Source organism: Hypanus sabinus, chromosome 28, assembly GCF_030144855.1.
Source record: "Hypanus sabinus isolate sHypSab1 chromosome 28, sHypSab1.hap1, whole genome shotgun sequence".
Taxonomy (NCBI): domain Eukaryota; kingdom Metazoa; phylum Chordata; class Chondrichthyes; order Myliobatiformes; family Dasyatidae; genus Hypanus; species Hypanus sabinus.
Window position 1 is genome coordinate 3,436,892 of NC_082733.1, and position 20,920 is coordinate 3,457,811.

At 43.3% G+C, this 20,920-nt stretch overlaps 1 protein-coding gene across 6 annotated transcripts in view; it reads left to right on the forward strand.

Moving 5' to 3' along the window:
- The window catches only part of LOC132382386 (SHC-transforming protein 1-like), a 210,744-nt gene that overhangs the window by 185,186 nt on the left and 4,638 nt on the right, over nucleotides 1–20,920 (forward strand). For all 6 annotated transcript variants that reach the window (XM_059952522.1, XM_059952521.1, XM_059952525.1 and 3 more), the window contains one exon: nucleotides 6,822–7,075. In XM_059952522.1, the coding sequence (XP_059808505.1) occupies nucleotides 6,822–7,075 (254 nt within the window). The remainder of the gene's footprint in view (nucleotides 1–6,821; nucleotides 7,076–20,920) is intronic.

The following is a 20,920-nucleotide window of genomic DNA, read 5'->3' on the forward strand; positions in this document are numbered from 1 at the left end:
CAATATCCTAGTAAATATTTTTGACACTCTTTGTAGTTTAATAACATCTTTCCTATAACAGGGTGACCAGAACCATGCACAATACTTCATGTGAGACCTCATCAATGTCTTATATAGCTGCAATACAACTTCCCATCTCCCGTACTCAGTGCTCCGACCAATGAAGGCCATGTGTCAAGTGCTTTCAGTGAACTGTGCATTTGCATTCCTCGGGGTGCCTCTGTTCCATTATCACTCTCTAGGGCCCTACCATTCACTGTACAAGTCCTGCACTGCTTTGATCTCCCAAAATGCAATACATCAATTTATTTGGATTGAAAGCTATTTGCCATTTGTCAGACACATGATTTGTGATGAATACCTCTGTAATTTTTCATTATTTTCTACACTGTCTACAACACCACCTATTTAAGTATCTTCTGAAAACTTACTAACCATGTCTTGCATATTCACATCCAAATAAGTTACATAAAATTACAAAGAACTAAGTTTCCAGCTCCAATCCTTTGACTTTGTCAGTCAGGACCTGAAGTTGGGTGTACTTCCTGCAGATGTAGTCATAGAGACATAGTAAAATTACAGCATGTAGTCATCATGGAGACTGTTTGAAATCTGACATCACACAAAAGGAGCATTCCGCTGCCTGAAATATCATCCTCCCTAAACTCGTTATACTTAGAACTTCTCAGGCTTAAGTTCTAGCCTCTGTCTGTCCACATCGAAGCTTGTTGAGCCAAAGCTTGACCACTCTTACACTGGCCATTTCACTTACACATTACTTCATTTATTGGACCCTGCTGAGTGCCTAAAAGATGGTAATGATTGCTCTGGTTGGTAAAAAATGAAATCAGGTCCTTAGAAAGAGATGATATGCGATCATAAGATATAGAATCATTGTTGAGTAGAGAGTAAAAAGATCCTGATGGGTGTTCCCCAAACAGTAGCCAGGATATGGGATATAAATTACAACAGGAAATAGAAAAGCCATGTAATAAGGGCAATTTTACAATAGTCATGGGAGATCAGGAAAGTCAGGTTGGTGCTGGATCCCAAGAGAGGAAATTGGTAGAATGTCAATGAGATGGCTTTTTAGAGAAGTTTCTGGTTTACGCCACTAAGTGAAAAGCAATTCTGGATTGGGTGCTGTATGATGAACCAGGTTTGATTAGGGAGCAGATAGAAAACAAAGGGTAGCAGTGAATGGGTGTTTCTCGGACTGGCTGGAGGTGACTAGTGGGGTACCACAGGGCTCTGTATTGGGACCACAGCTCTTTACGATTTATGTCAATGATTTAGATGAGGGCATTGAAAACTATATCAGCAAGTTTGCTGACGATACTAAACTGGGTGGCAGTGTGACATGCGAAGAGGACATTAGGAGAATACAGGGAGACTTGGATAGGCTGAGTGAGTGGGCAGATACTTGGCAGATGTCATTCAATGTGAATAAATGTGAAGTTATCCACTTTGGAAGCTGGAACATGAGGGCAGAGTATTGTCTGAACGGTGTTGAGTTAGGTAAGGGAGAAATGCAAAGAGACCTAGGAGTCCTAGTTCACCAGTCAATGAAGGTGAATGAGCAAGTGCAACAGGCAGTGAAGAGGGCAAATGGAATGTTGGCCTTTGTTACAAGGGGAATTGAATACAAGAGCAAGGATGTCCTTTTGCATTTGTACAGGGCCCTGGTGAGACCACACCTGGAATATTGTGTACAGTTTTGGTCTCCAGGTTTAAGGAAGGACATTCTGGCAATTGAGGAAGTGCAGCGTAGATTCACTAGGTTGATTTCTGGGATGGCAGGGCTGTCTTACGCAGAGAGATTGGAGAGATTGGGCTTGGACACGCTGGAATTGAGGAGATTGAGAGGGGATCTGATTGAAACGTTTAAGATAATTAAAGGATTTGATAGGATTGAGGCAGGTAATATGTTCCAGATGTTGGGAGAGTCCAGTACCAGAGGGCATGGATTGAGAATAAGAGGTCAGTTATTTAAAACGGAGTTGAGGAAGAGCTTCTTCTCCCAGAGAGTTGTGGAGGTGTGGAATGCACTGCCTCGGAAGACGGTGGAGGCCAATTCTCTGGATGCTTTCAAGAAGGAGCTAGATAGATATCTGATGGATAGGGGAATCAAGGGATATGGGGACAAGGCAGGGACTGGGTATTGATAGTGAATGATCAGCCATGATCTCAGAATGGCGGTGCAGACTCGAGGGGCCGAATGGTCTACTTCTGCACCTATTGTCTATTGTCTATTGTTAAGGAATCATTAGGTGATAGTGTTCATAACATAATAGAATTCACCCTGCAGTTTGAGAGAGTGAAGCTAAAGACAGATGTATCAGTATTACAGTAGAGCAAAGGGAATTACAGGGGCATGAAAGAGGATCTAGCCAAAGTTTATTGGAAGGGGGCACTATTAAAGATGATGGCAGGACAGCAGTGGCTGGAGTTTCTGGGGCAATTTGGAAGACAGAAGATAGATACATCCCAAAAATAAAGACATTCTAAAGGGAAGATAATGAAACCATTTCTGACCAGGGAAGTCAAAGAAGCATAAAAGCAAAAGAGAGGGTATGTAATATTGCAAAAAAATTTAAAGGGAAACTAGAGGATTGAGACTATTACGGGACCGTTGGCTCATCAGGCTTAGGCAAGATTAGGCTTGGGTGAGGTAGATTATCTTGTTAAGTTACTTTCTCCCTAACCTTATTTGTTCATTCCTCATCTATTAGAACATAATAGACAATTGAGAATGGTTCCTGGGGCAGTGTTTTATGCTCTGTAGGATGTGGAAAGTCTGGGAGACCTTCAGTCTCCCAGAGGTCTGGTAGGACATCTGCACCAGGTGTACAAAGCTACAGCTCCTGGAGCTGCAACTTGATGACCTTCAACAGGAGAATGAGGGGGTGACAGACAGGAGCTACAGGGAGGTAGGTTGCAGGAAATAGGTAACTGGGTGACTGTCAAGAGCAGGAATGAAAATGTACAGCCAGTGGCTGTTCCCCTCAATAATACAATTTTAGATACTATTGAGAGGACAACCTGGCAGGGAGGAGCCACATTGACCAGGTCTATGGCACTGAGTCTGGTGCTGTGGCTCAGAAGAGCAGAGAGGTGAAAGGGACTGCAGTGTTGCTGGGAGAGTCCTTAGTCAGAGGAACAGAAATAAGGTTCTGTGGGCACGATAGAGACACCCAGATGGTATGTTGCCTCTCTGGTGCCAGGATCAGGATCAGGGATGTCTCGGATCAGGTCCATGGAATTCTCTTTATTTCTATTTGCCGATGGGACATCAACCATCTTGACTTCACCACACCCTGTTCCAATTCCAACCTCACTCTTTCCGAACGCTCTGCTCTCTGCTCCCTCCACATCAATCCCAACCTCACTATAAAACTCGCTGATGAGGGGGGAGCTGTTGTTGTCTGGCGTACTGACCTACCTGGCCGAGGCACAGTGACAACTCTCTGATACCTCCTCTTATTTGCCCCTTGATCATGATCCCACTAAGGAGCACCAGGCCATTGTCTCCAAAACCATCACCAACCTTATCAGCTCTGGGGATCTCCCATCCACTGCCACCAACCTCATAGTTCCCACACCCTGCACGTCCTGTTTCTACCTCCTACCCAAGATCCACAAACCTTCCTGTCCAGGTAGACCTATTGTCTCAGCTTGCTCCTGCCCCACTGAACTCATTTCTGCATAACTTGACACTGTCTTGTTCAATTTCTTCCCACCTACGTTCGTGACACTTCTCATGCTTTGAATTTTTTTCAATAATATTAAGTTCCCTGGCCCCTACCGCCTTATTTTCACCATGGATGTCCAGTCCCTATATACCTCCATTCCCCACCTGGACGGTCTCAAAGCTCTTCGCTTCTTTTTGGAGTCCAGACCTAACCAATTCCCTCTACCACCACTCTCCTCTGACTAGCGGAATTGGTTCTTATTCTCAATAATTTCTCCCTTGGCTCCTCCCTCTTCCTCCAAACCAAGGGTGTAGCCATGGGCACCCGCATGGGTCCCAGTTATGCCTGCCTTTTTGTTGGCTTTGTGGAACAGTCCTTACGGGTATCTGTCCCCCTCTTTTCCTTTGCTACCTCGACGACTGCATTGGCACTGCCTCCTGCACGCATGCTGAGCTTGTCGACTTCATTAACTTTGCCTCCAACTTTCACCCTGCCAACAAATTTACCTGGTCCATTTCCAACATCTCCCTCACATTTCTTGATCTTTCTGTCTCCATCTCTGGAGACGGCTTATCTACTGATATCTACTACAAGCCTACAGACTCTCATAACTACCTGAACTATTCCTCTTCCCACTCTGTCTCTTGCAAAAATGCTATCCCCTTCTCACAATTCCTCCGTCTCCGCCGCATCTGCTCTCAGGATGAGGCCTTTCATTCCAGGACGAAGGAGATGTCTTCCTTTTTTAAACAAAGGGGCTTCCCTTCTCCCACCATCAACTTTGCTCTCAAACGCATCTCTCCCATTTCCCGCACATCTGCCCTCACCCCATCCACCCGCCACCCCACTCGGGATAGGGTTCCCCTTGTCCTCACCAACCACCCCACCAGCCTCCAGGTCTAATGTATAATTTTCCGTAACTTCCGCCTCCTCCAATGGGACCCCACCACCAAGCACATCTTTCTCTCCCCCCCCCCCGCCTTTCTGCTTTCCACAGGGATCGCTCCCTACGCGACTCCCTTGTCCACTTGTCCCCCCTATCCCTTCCCACCGATCTCCCTCCTGGCACTTATCCTTGTAAATGGAACAAGTGCTACACCAGCCCTTACACTTCCTCCCTCACCACCATTCAGGGCCCCAGACAGTCCTTCCAGGTGAGGCGACGCTTCACCTGTGAGTCGGCTGGTGTGGTATACTGCATCTGGTGCTCCCGGTGTGGCCTTTTATATATTGGTGAGACCCAACGCATACTGGGAGACCGTTTCGCTGAACACCTACGCTCGGTCCGCCAGAGAAAACAGAATCTCCCAGTGGCCACACATTTTAATTCCACGTCCCATTCCCATTCTGATATGTCTGTCCATGGCCTCCTCTACTGTCAAGATGAATCCACACTAAGGTTGGAGGAACAACACCTTGTATACCAGCTGGGTAGCCTCCAACCTGATGGCATGAACATTGACTTCTCTAACTTCCGTTAATGCCCCTCCTCCCCTTCTTACCCCATCCCTGTTGTTATTTAGTTGTTAGTTTAAATCCATATTTAAAATCCAGTTTAAATCCACTGGAGCTTCTCTAGAAAACCTACCTGCAAGAATATTTGTCCCCCTCCAGTTCAGATGTAAACCATCCCGCCGGAACCTTCCCTGGAAAACTGCCCACTTATCTATAAATCTGAAGCCCTCCCTCCTGCACCATGTCTTCAGCCACGTGTTGATCTGCACTATCTCACTATTTCTAAACTCACCTGCATGTGGCACTGGTAGCAATCCTGAGATTGTTATCCTGGAGGTCCTGTCCTTTAACTTGGCACCTAACTCCCTGAACTCACCTTTCAGAACCTCCTCACTCTTCCTACCCACGTCATTGGTGCCTACATGGACTACGACATCTGGCTGCTCACCCTCCCTCTTGAGAATACTGAGAACTCGATCCGAGATATCGTGGACCCTGGCACCAGGGAGGCAACAGACCATCTGGGATTCTCGATCTCTTCCACAGAACCTCCTATCTGTCCCCCAAACTATCGAATCCCCTATCACTACTGCTCTCCTCTTTTCCCTCCTTCCCTTCTGAGCTGAAGGTCCACTCTCAGTGCCAGAGATGCAACCGCTGCAACTTGTCCCTGGTAGGTCATCCCCACCAACAGTATCCAAAACAGTATACTTATTATTGATGGGAACGGCCATAGGGGTGCTCTGTTCTTCCTGTCTATTCCCCTTCCCTCTCCTGACAGTCACTCTGACTCCCTGAATCTCCCAGTATCTCCCTGAAACTCCTGTCTATTTCTGCCTCTGCCTCCCGAATGATCCGAAGTTCATCCAGCTCCAGCTCCCTAACATGGTTTGTCAGGAGCTGCAGCTGGATGCACCTTTCACAGGTGTAGTCATCATGGACAGCTGTGCTCGCCCTGACTTCCCACATACTGCAAATGGAGCACTCAACTGCCCTAACTGCTGCCTCCATTACCTACTCCTAATTAGATTAATTAAAGGAGCTTACCCAGCCTTACTTTACCTGGTGAAGCTCGTACTCAGCCTCTGCTCGCTATTTAAATTCTCCCGCTGCCTCACAGATACTTTCATGTGCTTGCGCAGTTGTGCCCCATTCAAACCTCGCCTCTGCCTGTTCTCGCCGAATCCTGATTGAGCCAAAGCCGACCCACTCTGCCTCAGTCCACTACAATGATGGCCGCTGTATATGGCAGTCTTTTTTTTTAAACCTTTGGCGCGCTACATCACGTGCCTGCGCAGTCTAGCCTCTTTGCCGCAATCAGTTAAAAAAAACAGCTTCTCTCCGAGCTTCTTTTACCTTTTACCTCCTCCCTCTCCGCCTCTTGCTGCGATTTAAAGATTTAGTTTTTAAAAAATTCAGTTTTTTCTTTGTTTTTACTTCTGTGTAATTTACATGTTTATTTGCTTGTACATATGTGTCCATGATGCTGCATGTTGTGTAGTTGCATGTACATATGTGTCTATGATGCTGCTGCATGTAAGCTTTTCATTATCTGTACCATATTGTACTTGAGCTCATGACAATAGACCCAAATTGTCATGTATAAAGGATAATATCTCTTATCCCCGATTGTTTTCTTTTGTCTTTATTCATCCATGGCATCAATTCACGAAGTTTCTCAGAACAGCTCAACAGATAAAAGCCCATCTGCGGTCCCCATGCCTGCAACCCTCTCTTCCATGAAAGAACAGCTGATGAAGGAGATCTGGTACTGTGGAAGAATGAGCAGGCAGGAAGCTGAGAAGCTGCTCATAAAAGATGGAGACTTTCTGGTGCGGGAAAGCATGACAACATCAGGACAGTATGTACTGACTGGGTTACAGGGAGGACAAGCCAAGCACTTACTTCTGGTGGACCCTGAGGGCATGGTAAAACTTAAAGCTGAAGTACTGCTTTTTATGGATTGTGTTGTGAAAAAAACAAAACAGTTAAGAGTCTTACATGTGTATTTCATTCTATCAAATTAATTATTGTAAGGATTTTAATTATCAACTCTTTTTTAACAAATGCATCATACTCTATAATGTAATATAAGAATATCGATAATGCCTGATATAATATAATATAATGTCTGAGTCACTGGTGGAGGCAGATACACTAGTGAAGTTTAAGAGACTACTAGACAGGTATATGGAGGAATTTAAGGTAAGGGGTTATATGGGAGGCAGGGTTTGAGGGTCGGCACAACATTGTGGGCAGAAGGGCCTGTAATGTGCTGTACTGTTCTATGTTCTTCTACGTTCTATAAATTGGTTTACTATTGGCACATATTGAGGTATAGCGAAAAATGTCTTGCATACAAATCAATTTGTTACAGCAGTGCATTGAGGTACTACAAGGTAAAACAGTAACAGTTCTGAGTAATGTGTACAGTTACAGAAAATGTGCAGTGCAAGTAGACAAGGTGTAAGGTCATAAATGTAGATTGTAAGGTTTACAGTCCATTTGATTGTACTAGGCATTGGTGGTCCATACTTCCAGGTTTCTGAATCTCCTACCCAATGGGAGAGGAGAGAAGAGAGAATTTCCAGTGTGTTCTTTGATTTTGCGGGCTGGTTTCCCAAGGCAATGAGAGATATTGACTGAGTCCATGGACAGGAAGCTGATTTCCATGACGTGCTGAGCTATGTCCACAACTCTGGAGTTTCTTGTGACCATAGACAGAGCAGTTGCCTTACCAAGCCATGATGCATTGAAGTCTAATTTTTTTCCTGAATTTTAGGACCCAAAATTCATTATGTTTTCTGAAAATTAGATTTATTTCTGAAAATTTTCTGAAAATTCAGCTTGACAACAATGCTGCTGAAAAAGACTTATTAACCAGTTGCATTGGTGCAGAAAAGAAATACACCCAAAAGTATCATGTTTCATTTCAATAATTGTTCTAGACCCAATATTGACATGATAATTTCAACTGTCCTTTTATACAAAGTTTGTTTCCGCTTGTGAATTTTTATGTATTGTTTGTGGTTGTAAACTATCTTTTTCAAAAATAATAATAGTTTTCTCAGAGTTAACGGATGATGATGCCTCTGCTCCCCAATGACATCCAAAGTAACCACAAATGCACCCTAACCATTCTAGATTGAAGGATGTTGAAAAGGAGTGCCAAGTGGATCCAAAATTTACTTTGAACTTTGAAATGGTGAGCCCCTATCTTAAGCATCATAATATGATCACAAAAAAAAAATGATGAGGCCAAATATATGTCAAGAGTTTTTTTTTTAAATCCACTTGGCTATCGCTTCGCTGAGTCCCATAATACAAATATTCTTTTAGTTGGCCATTTTTCAGTATAATTAGAACTTCAGTAGGTTCCTAGTTATACAATATAGAACCAGACCCTTTGGTCCAACTCGTCCTTGCTAACTAAGATGCATTTCTAAGCTAATCTCTTTTGCCTGCCTTCAGCCTATTGAGCTTTCAACTTTTCCTTTCCAAGCACCCATCCAAATGTGTTTTAAAACATCGTAATTATATCTGTCTCTACCATCTCTTCTGGTACTTGTTCCATATAGCTATTCCCCTGTGTGTGAAGCACCTTGTCCCACAGATCCTGTTTGAGTCTTTTCCCTCTCAACTTAAACCATGCCTAGTAGTTTTAGGTTCCCCTACCCTGGAATAGAACTGCAACTACCTTCTCTATCTGTGCTCCCATAATTTTGTAAACTGTTGCACGGACATTCCACAGCCTCCCATGATAAACACGGGATTCCTGTAAGAGTCCCAGCCTCTCTCTTCTCTCCTCAAAAACAAGCTCCGCTTCCCAGGTTCTGACTAAACCTTGTGAATCTTTTTTGTGCCCTTTGCAGCATAAACACATCCTTCCTACGGTGTACATTGGTGACAGAACTGCACACACTTCTCCAAGTATGGTCATTTGTTTGTACAAGTGTAACATGACCTCCCAATGTCATGCTGATTAAATCCTTCCTGTCAGAAACAGCTCCAGTAAGTTTGCCACTGGTGTTGTACCTTTTTTCAAGAAGAACTGTCCTGGCCAGCAGTCTTAGTCCTTCTTGATTGAAGATACATTATTCATCCTCACCCATGGCTAATGAAGATATAAATATTTCCCCCAGTAATTTCTTCCCTTGCTTCTCACACCTGGTCACACACCAGGGATTTATCCACACTTATGTGCTTCAAAACTGACTACATTTGCTTTTTGTAATGTTGATACATTTCAGGACATGACTGTTCTATCCCCTGAACTTAATAGTTTCCATGTGCTTCTCCAGAGTAAATACAGGGGAGAAATATTCACTTAAGACCTCACCTATTTCCCATGACATCGCACTTAGATAACCACACTGATACCTAATTACCAACTTTTAATATACTTACAGAATATCTTATGATTCACCTCTACCTTATCTGCCATAAAAATATCATATTCCTTCTTTACCCTCATAGTTTCCATCTTAATTGTAATCCATCATTTACACTTCTCAATGGTTCTGCCTAGCCCTAGTTGCCTGACATGTTCAAAGTTCAAAGTAATTTTTTTATCATAGAACATATATGTCACCATATACAACCCTAAGATTCATTTTCTTGAGACATATTCAATAAATCTATAGAATAATAATCATAACAGAATCAATAAAAGACTGCCCAACTTGGACATTCAACCATAGTGCAGAAGACAGCAAACTGTACAAATACAAAAGGAAAGAAATAATAAATAAATAAATAAATAAACAAACAAACAAACAATACATATCAATAGCATGAGATGAAGAGACCTTGAAAGTGAGTCCACTGGTTGGGGGAACATTTCAATGATGGGGTAATTGAAGTTGAATGAAGTTACCTTTTTTTTCTGCAAGAACCTGATGGTTTAGGGGTAGTAACTGTTCCTGAACCTGCTGGTGTGGGTCCTGAGGCTGCTGTATCTTTTCCTTGATGAAAGCAATGAAAAGAGATAGTGAAGCTCCCTCATGTTGGATGCTGATTTCCTGCAGCTGCGTTTCATGTAGATGTGGTCAATGATGCGGAGGGCTTTATTAGTTATGGACCTTGCCATATCTACTACTCTTCGTAGGGTTTCCCATTCAAGGGGATTGGTGTTCACATTGAAAATAAAAATGTTGTCTCATTTTTACTGTGTACTGTACATAGCAGTTATGGTCAAAATGACAATATAAGTGACTTGGCTTGACTTGAAACAGGAAAGTCTGTAGATGCTGGAAATCCAAGCAACACACACAGAAATGCTGGAGGAACTCAACGAGCCAGGCAGCATCTATGGAAAAGAGTGCAGACAGTGTTTTATCAGGACTGTTGAAAAAGAGCTGAAGAGTCGAAGTGAGAAAGTGGGGGTAGGGGAGGAAGAAGCACAAGTGATAGTGAAACCAGTTGGTGGGGGGGGGATGGTGAAGTAAAGAGCTGGGAAGTTGTTTGGTGAAAGAGATACAGAGCTGGAGTAGGGGGAATCTGATGGGAGACTACAGAAGGCCATAGAAGAAAAAAAGGGGGAGGAGCACCAGAAAGTAAGTAAGGAGACAAGGTGAGAGAGGGAAATGGATATGGGGAATGGTGAAGGGAGGGGGAATTTACCTGAAGTTCAAGAAATCTAGGCTATCCATATGGAATATAAAGTGTTGCTCCTCCAACCTGAATGTAGCCTCATTGTGACTGGAGGAGGCCATGGATTGACATGTTGGAATGGGAATGAGAAGTGGAATTAAAATGGGTGACCACTGGGATATCCTGCTTTTTCTGGTGGATGGAGCGTAAATGCTCAGCTAGGCAGACTCCCAATCTACGTTGGGTCTCACTAATATACAGGAGGCTACACCGGGAGTACCAGATACAGTAGATAACCCCAGGAGATTCACAGGTGAAGTGTTGCTTCACTTGGAAAGACTGTTTGGGGCTTATGGTAGTGAGGGAAGAGGTGAAGCGGCAGGACCTCCAGCATTTTGTGTGTGTTACTTGGTGTTGTGGTGCAGCCAATCAATATACTCTCCACAACATAGTGTTACGAACCCCGTAACTGGGTCACTTACCAGCAAAGATAGAGAGGTCCGTTGAAGTCTGATGGTACTATTTTTAACAGTATTTATTAGCAAAAATACACAAAAATAATATCAATGCAAACATACAGATAATATACATTGTCAATACTAAATCTAAAAGTGCGGGTATAATAAAAATCAATAAGAAATAAGCTCTATTGTTGTCTACGGGATAAATGTATTATCCAATGGAAATATAAAAGTCACTCAGTTCATTCAGGCTGCAGCCTTTTGGTTGGAGAGAGAGAGATTTTTAGAAACTTGCTGGCTTTCCTTCTTATGATTTTGATCCGTCAGAAGTCCCGTTGGTGTGGCCGTTCACTTGTGGCCTCTCCTTTAGCTAAGCCGTTCTTCCGTGATGAGCCCGCTACCCTGGCAAGGGAGGACGCACACGGGCCCTCACTGGCTTTCTAGCATTTCTCCTGCTGCGTCTGAAGGGGTTGTTCCCCAGACCCTCTTTTATCCTTACTCACGGGGTCTCAGATGTCAATCAGGTTGGGATGATGCAATCCCTCAACCAGCCCACTCTGGTCATCCCCTGAGGGGTTTCAATGAATAGTACAGTTCTCAATACACAATTCTGTCTCCAAGAGACAGTAGCCGTTATCAAGGGTTCTGCCTTGCTGAGGCCAGGACACATTCCAAACCCTAACCCTAATGTGTATCTCTCTCTCATTTCCTGGGTCCCAGACCCGAATTAATAGCGATCTTGCGATTCTCAAAAAGGAGGGGGTGACTTTGTACCCTTCAGCCCCTGAGTTGTGGCACATTCCTAACAATAGCTATAGAAGTTTGTCAAAGTTTTAGATGTCATGCTGAATCTCTGCAAACTCTTAAGTTAGTAGAAGTACTGCCATGCATTCTTCTTTTTGCTGTTCCTTGTCAACAAGGGTTCTTTAATCCCCTTACTCTAACAGCAGCATTCTGGCCCTAAACTCTCCTAAACCCACTTTTAAAATCCTCTCACTAGCTAGATTCACTTTACATAAATATGAAAAATAGATCACAAAAGAATAGCATGGCCCTTCAGCCCACAATGTTGTGCTGATCTGTTAACATACTCTAAGATCAATCAAACCCTTCACTGCTACATAGCCCTCCAGTTTTCTGTAACACAACATATGAGGTATATTAAGTGTAGTTCGATAATCCACGTACCTATCTAAGAGCTTTCTAAATGCCCTTAATGCAGCTGTCTCTTCCACTACCCATGGCAGGGCATTCCACACACCCACCACTCTCTATGTAAAGAAATTACCTTTGATAACCCCTTGCACTTTCCTCCAGTCACTTTAACATTAGGCCCACTGGTATTAGTCATTTCCATCCTGGGTAAAGTCTCTGACTATCCACTCAATCTATGCCTCTTATTATCTTGTACTCCTTGATCAAGTCACCTCTCATCCTCCATCGGACCAAAGAGAAAAGCCCAAATTTACTCAATCTGTTTCATAGGATATGCTCTCTAATTCAGACAGCAAACTGGTAAATCTACTTTGCATCCTTTCTAAACTTTTACATTCTTTCTATAATGAGGTGACCAGAACTGAACACAATATTCCAAATGTGGTTTTACCGAAGTTTTATAGAGCTGCAACATTACCTTGCGACTCTTGAATAATGAAGGCCAACACAACATACACTTTGTTAACAACCCTGTCAACTTGTCCAACAAGTCTGAGGGATCTCTGGATGTAGACCCCAAGATCCCTCTGTTTGTCTACACAGCCAAGGATCCTGTTATATGCGTCCTTCAAAATTAACCTTCTTAAGTGAATCACTACTTTGAGTTGAAGCCCACCAGCTAACGGACTTTATCAATCATTCTTTGCAAGTTCCTGTCTAATTCTTAAACGTTTAGTGTTAGGGTGGTAGAAGGTATTAGATCTGTCCCTAAGGCATTGCTGAGTTGGTTGTTATTTTGAGGTTCCCAAAAGCCGCAGCATTAGGACTGATGTGTCAATGTCAAGTGAAAAGAGGTATGAGTAACATCCAAGAAGAAGTGACTTTCATTGACAAGTACCTTTTTAGCAAGCACTAACTTCTGACTGGCTTATTGGACAAGTTATTTTACATCATATGAGGTATATTAAGTGTAGTTGCTATTAAAATGCAGGACAAACAACAACGAAAGGTGAATAAACACTTCTCGGGCTTCCAGCAGGGTACAGATATTGATTTTAGACCATAAGACAAAGGAGCAAAAGTTGACCATTCAGCCCATCGTGTCTGCTCTGCCATTTCATCATGAGCTCATCCAATCTCCTCTTTAGTCCCATTCCCCCGCCTTCTCACCATAACCTTTGATGCCCTGACTACTCAGATACCTGTCAATCTCTGCCTTAAATACACTCAATGACCCGGCCTCCACTGTGGCCCGTGGCAACAAATTCCACAGATTCACCACCCTCTGGCTAAAAAAAAAATTTTGCATCTCCATTCTGAATGGGCGCCCTGCATTCCTCAATTCATGTCCTCGCGTACTAGACTCCCCCATCGTGGGAAAAAACTTTGTCCACTCTGTCCATGCCTTTCAACATTCGAAATGTTTCTATGAGATCCCCCTTCATTCTTCTAAGCTCCAAGGAGTACAGTCCAAGAGACATCCAACGTTCCTCATATGTTAACCCTCTCATTCCCGGAATCATTCTAGTGAATTTTTTCTGAACCCTCTCCAATGTCAGCATATCCTTTCTTAAATAAGGAGCCCAAAACTGTGCACAGTATTCCAAGTGAGGTCTTACCAGTGCCTTATAAAGCCTCAATATCACATCCCTGCTCCTATACTCTATTCCTAGAACCACAGAACATTACAGCACAAAAACAGGCCATTTTTCCGCCTAGTCCCACTGACCTGCAGCTGAGCCACATCCCTCCAAACCCCTCTCATGCATATACCTGTCCAAGTTTTTCTTGAATGTCAAAAGTGAGCCCACATTCACCACTTCATCAGGCAGCTCATTCCACACTGCCACCACTCTCTGCATGAAGAAGCCCCCACAATGTTCCCTTTGAACTTTTCCCCCTTCACCCTTAACCCATAACCTCTGTTTTTTTTCTCCCCTGGCCTCAGTGGAAAAAGCCTGCTTGCATTCACTCTATCTATACCCATAATAATTTTATACACCTCTATCAAATCGCCCCTTATTCTCCTACGCTTCAGGGAATAAAGTCCTAACCTATTCAACCTTTCTCTGTGACTCAGTTTCCCAAGTCCCAGTAACATCCTTGTAAACCTTCTCTGCACTCTTTCAACCTTATTAATATCCTTCTTGTAATTAGGTGACCAAAACTGCACACAATACTCCAAATTCGGTCTCACCAATGTCTTATAGAACCTCACCATTACATTCCAACTCTTATACTCAATACTTTGATTTATAAAGGCCAATGTAGCAAAAGCTCTCTTTATGACCCTATCCACCTGTGACGCCACTTTTAGGGAACTATGTATCTGTAATCCCAGATCCCTCTGTTCTACTACACTCCTCAGTGTCCTACCATTTACCTTGTATGTTCTACCTTGGTTTGACCTTCCAAAGTGCAATACCTCACACTTGTTCGTATTAAACTCTATCTGCCATTTTTCAGCCCATTTCTCCAACTGGTCCAAATAGAAACATAGAAAATAGGTGCAGTAGTAGGCCATTCGGCCCTTTGAGCCTGCACCGCCATTCAGCATGATCATGGCTGATCATCCAACTCAGAACCCTGTACTTGCTTTTTCTCCATACCCCCGATCCCTTTAGCCACAAGGGCCATATCTAACACCCTCTTAAATATAGCCAATGAACTGGCCTCAACTGTTTCCTGTGACAGAGAATTCCACAGATTCACCATTCTCTGTGTGAAGAAGTTTTTCCTCATCTCGGTCTTAAAAGGCTTCCCCTTTATCCTTAAACTGTAATCCCTTGTTCTGGACTTCCCCAACATCGGAAACAATCTTCCTGCATCTAGCCTGTCCAATCCCTTTAGAATTTTATATGTTTCAATAAGATCCCCACTCAATCTTCTAAATTCCAGTGAGTATAAGCCTAGTCGATCCAGTCTTCCTTCATATGAAAGTCCTGCCGTCCCAGGAATCAATCTGGTGAACCCTCTCTGTACTCCCTCTATGGCAAGAATGTCTTTCCTCAGATTAGGGGACCAAAACTGCACACAGTACTCCAGCTGTGGTCTCACCAAGGCCTTGTACAACTGCAGTAGAACCTCTCTGCTCCTGTACTTAAATCCTTTTGCTATGAATGCCAACATAACATTTGCCTTTTTCACCGCCTGCTGTACCTGCATGCTCACCTTCAATGACTAGTGTACAATGACACCCAGGTCTCGTTGCACCTCCCCTTTTCCTAATTGGCCACCATTCAGATGATAATCTGTTTTCCTGTTCTTGCAACCAAAGTAGATAACCTCACATTTATCCACATTAAATTGCATCTGCCATGACTTTGCCCACTCACCTAACCTATCCAAGTCACCCTGCATCCTCTTAGCATCCTCCTCACAGCTAACAACGCCGCCAAGCTTTGTGTCATCCGCAAACTTGGAGATGCTGCATTTAATTCCCTTGTCTAAATCATTAATATATATTGTAAACAACTGGGGTCCCAGCACTGAGCCTTGCGGTACCCCACTAGTCACTGCCTGCCATTCTGAAAAGGTCCCGTTTACTCCCACTCTTTGCTTCCTGTCTGCCAACCAATTCTCTATCCACATCAATACCATACCCCCAATACCATGTGCTTTAAGTTTGCACACTAATCTCCTGTGTGGGACCTTGTCAAAAGCCTTTTGAAAATCTAAATATACCACATCCACTGGCTCTCCCCTATCCACTTTACTAGTTACATCTTCAAAAAATTCTATAAGATTTGTCAGACATGATTTTCCTTTCACAAATCCATGCTGACTTTGTAAGATGATTTCACCTCTTTCCAAATGTGCTGTTATCACATCTTTGATAACCAACTCTAGCATTTTCCCCACCATCGATGTCAGACTAAACGGTCTATAATACCCCGGTTTTTCTCTCCCACCTTTTTTAAAAAGTGGGATTACATTAGCCACCCTCCAATCCTCAGGAACTAATCCAGAATCTAAGGAGTTTTGAAAAATTATCACTAATGCATCCACTATTTCTTGGACAACTTCCTTAAGCAGTCTGGGATGCAGACCATGTGGCCCTGGGGATTTATCTGCCTTTAATCCCTTCAATTTACCTAACACCACTTCCCTATTAACATGTATTTCCCTCAGTTCCTCCATCTCACTAGACCCTCAGTCCCCTACCATTTCCGGAAGATTATTTAAATCCTCCTCAGTGAAGACAGAACCAAAGTAGTTATTCAATTGGTCTGCCATGTCCTTGTTCCCTATGATCAATTCATCTGTTTCTGACTGTAAGGGACTTACATTTGTCTTGACCAACCTTTTTCTTTTCACATATCTATAAAAGCTTTTACAGTCAGTTTTTATGTTCCCTGCCAGCTTTCTCTCATAATATTTTTTCCCTTTCCTAATTAAGTCCTTTGTCCTCCTCTGCTGGTCTCTGAATTTCTCCCAGTCCTCAGGTGTGCCGCTTTTTCTGGCTAATGTATACATTTCTTCTTTGGACTTGATACTATCCCTAATCTCCCTTGTCAGCACTACCCTCCCTGGTTTATTCTTTTGCCAAACTGGGATGAACAATTGTAATACGTCCATGCGATCTTTAAATGCTTGCCATTGCATATCCTCTATCAACCCTTTAAGTATCATTTGCCAGTCTATCTTAGCTAATTCACGTCTCATACCTTCAAAGTTACCCTTCTTTAAGTTCAGAACCTTTGTTTCTGAATTAACTATGTCAATCTCCATCTTAATGAAGAATTCTACCAGATTATGGTCACTCTTACCCAAGGGGCCTCGCACAACAAGATTGCTAACTAACCCTTCCTCATTGCTCAATACCCAATCTAGAATGGCCTGCTCTCTAGTTGGTCCGTTGACATGTTGGTTCAGAAATCCTCTTCCTCAGCACCCTTACCAATTTTGTTCACTCAATCTATATGTAGATGGAAGTCACCCATTATAACTACTGTTCCTTTATTGCACGCATTTCTAATTTCCTGTTTAATGCCATCCCCAACCTCACTACTACTGTTAGGTGGCCTGTACACAACTCCCACCAGCATTTTCTGCCCCTTAGTGTTATGCAGCTCTACCAAAATCGATTACACATCCTCCATGCTAATGTCCTTCCTTTCTATTGTGTTAATCTCCTCTCTAACCAGCAATGCTACCCCACCTCCTTTTCTTTCCTGTCTATCCCTCCTGAATATTGAATATCCCTGGATGTTGAGCTCCCATCCTTGGTCACCCTGGAGCCATGACTCTGTGATCCCAACTATATCATATTCATTAATAACTATCTGCACATTCAATTCATCCATCTTGTTACGAATGCTCCTTGCATTAACACACAAAGCCTTCAGGCTTGTCTTTACAACACTCTTAGCCCTTATACAATTATGTTGAAAAGATGTTGAAAATCCCTCTGCAAGCTTTGAAAATCTTCCTCACTGTCCACTGCACCTCCAATCTTTGTATCATCAGCAAATTTGTTGATCCAATTTGCCACATTATCATCCAGATCATTGATATAGATGATTAATAACAATGGACTCAGCACTGATCCCTGTGGCACACCACTAGTCACAGGCCTCCACTCAGAGTAGCAATCCTCCACTACCACTCTCTGGCTTCCTCCATTCAGCCAATGTCTAATCCAATTTGCTACCTCTCCATGTATACCTAGCGACTGAATCTTCCTGGCTAACCTCCCATGCGGGACCTTGTCAAAGGCCTTACTAAAATCCATGTATACAACATCCACTTTCCTGGTAACTTCCTCGAAAAACTCTAATAGATTGGTTAAACATGACCTACCACGCACAAAGCATTGCTGACTGTTTCTGATAAGTCCGTCTGTCCAAATACTTGTAGATCCAATTTCTTAGTATTCCTTCCAATAATTTACCTACTACCGATGTCAAACGTACCGGCCTATAATTTCCTGGCTTACTTTTTGAGCCTTTTTTAAACAATGGAACCTCATGAGCTATCCTCCAATCCTCTGGCACCTGACCCGTGGATATCGACATTTTAAGTATTTCTGCCAGGGCCCCTGCAATTTCAACACTAGTCTCCTTCAAGGTCAGAGGGAATACCCTGTCAGGTCCTGGGGATTTATCTACTCTGATTTGCCTCAAGACAGCAAGCACCTCCTCCTCTTTAATCTCTATAAGTTCCATGACCTCCCTATTTGTTTGCCTTGTTTCCATAGACTCCATTCCAGTTTACTTAGTAAATACAGATGCAAAAAACCCATTTAATATCTTTCCCATTTCTTTTGGTTCCATACATAGCCAACCACTCTGATCTTCAAGAGGACCAATTTTATCCCTTAATATCCTTTTGCTCTTAAAATACCTGTAGAAGCTCTTAGAATTATCCTTCACCTTTACTGCCAAAGCAGTAAAGCAGTCTTCTTTTAGCTTTCCTGATTTATTTCTTAAGTATTTTCTTACTCTTTTTATACAGCTCAAGCATCTTATTTCCTCCCTGTTGCCTATACATGTTATACATCTCTCTCTTCTTTATCAGAGTTCCAATATCCCTCAAGAACCAAGTTTCCTTATTCTTACTCATTTTGCCTTTAAACCTGACAGGAACATACAAACTCTGCACTATCAAAATTTCTCCGTTGAAGGCCAATCACATCCTTGCCAGAGAACAACCTGTCCCAGGTTTTTAGATCCTATCTCATTTCTTCAAATTTGGCCTTTTTCCAGTTTAGTACTTCAATCTGAGGACCAGATCTATTTTTATCCATGATCAAGTTGGAACTCATGACGTTATGATCACTGGAACCAAAGTGTTCCCCTACACACACTTGCGTCACCTGCCCTAACTCATTTCCTAATAGGAGATCTAATATTGCATCCTCCCTAGTTGGTACATCTATATATTGCTTTAGAAAACTTACCTGAAGACATTTCACAAACTCTAACCCATCTAGACCTTTAACAGTATGAGAGTCCCAATCAATGTGTGGAAAATTAAAATCCCCTACAATCACAACTTTCTGTCTCCTTTTATCTCTCTGCAGATTTGCTCCTCCAATTCTCGCTGACTATTGGGTGGTCTATAATACAATCCTATTAATGTGGTCATACCTTTCCTGTTTCTCAGCTCCACCCATATGTCCTCAGTAGACAAGCTCTCTAATTTGTCCTGCCAAAGCACTGCTGTAATATTTTGCCTGACTAGCAAAGCCAACTTCATCCCTCTGCCTCTATCATGCCTGAATATCGGAACCCTGAACATTGAGCTGCCAGTCCTGCCCCTCCTGTAGCCAAGTTTCAGTAATGGCTATGATGTCATAATTCCATGTGTCAATGCAGGCCCTCAGCTCATCTGCCTTTCCCACAATACTCCTCGCATTGTAATATACACACCTCAGAAGATTATTACCACCACACACAACCTTACTATTTGTGACTTTGCATGAATTACTAACACCATTTACTTTTACCCCCGTTCCACTATCTACTCTGGCACTCTGGTTCCCATCCCCCTACATATCTAGTTTAAACCCTCCCCAATAACACTAGCAAACCTCCCTGCAAGTATATTGGTCTCCCTGTAGTTCAGGTGTAACCCGTCTCTCTTGTACAGGTCCCATCTGCACCAGAAGAGGTCCCCAATGATCTAGAAATCTGAAACCCTGCCCCCTACACCAGTTTCTCAGCCATGTGTACATCTTACCCTCACGTGGCACAAGCAGCAATCCGGAGATTAATACCCTCGAGGCCCTGTTTTTCAACTTCCTACCAAGTTCTCTGTACTCACTCTTCAGGTCCTCCTGACTCTTTCTACCTATGTCATTGGTACCAATGTGTACCACGACACCTGGCTGATCACCCTTTCACTTTAGAATGCTGTGCACGCAATCAGAGACCTCCCTGACCCTGGCACCCGGGAGGCAACAAACCATCCGGGAGTCTCTGCCACGACCACAGAATCTCTTGTCTGGATCCCTGACTATAGAGTCCCCTATCACTACCGCTCTCCTCTTCTTCCCTCCCTTCTGCACTGCAGAACCAGACTCAGTGCCAGAGATCCGGCTGCTGCAGCTTGTCCCCAGTAAGCCACCAACCCCCCCAGAAGTATCCAGATCGGTATACTTGTTCTAGAGGGGAATGCCCACAGGGGAACCCTGCACTACCTGCCCTTTCCCCTTCCCTCACCTGACTGTAACCCAGTTACCTGTGCCCTGTACCTTAGGTGTAACTACCTCCTGAAAGCTACTATCTATAAACTGCTCAGTCTCCCGAATGATCCAGAGGTCATCCAGCTCCTGCTCCAGTTCCCTAACGCGGTCTGTTAGTAGCTGCATCTGGATACACTTCTTGCAGGTATCGTTGCAGGAGCACCAGAGGTCTCCCTGACTTCCCACATCCTGCACGAGGAGCATTCCATCATCCTGCCTGGCATATTCTCTAGTCTGAACTCAAAAAAAGAAAAACAGAAACTTACCAGAACTGGCTGCTGTATATGGCAGTCTCCCTTTTAAACCTTGGCGCGCTACGTTACGCGCCTGCGCAGTAGTGCCTCTTTTCCACAATCAGTTAAAGAAAAGAAAAACAA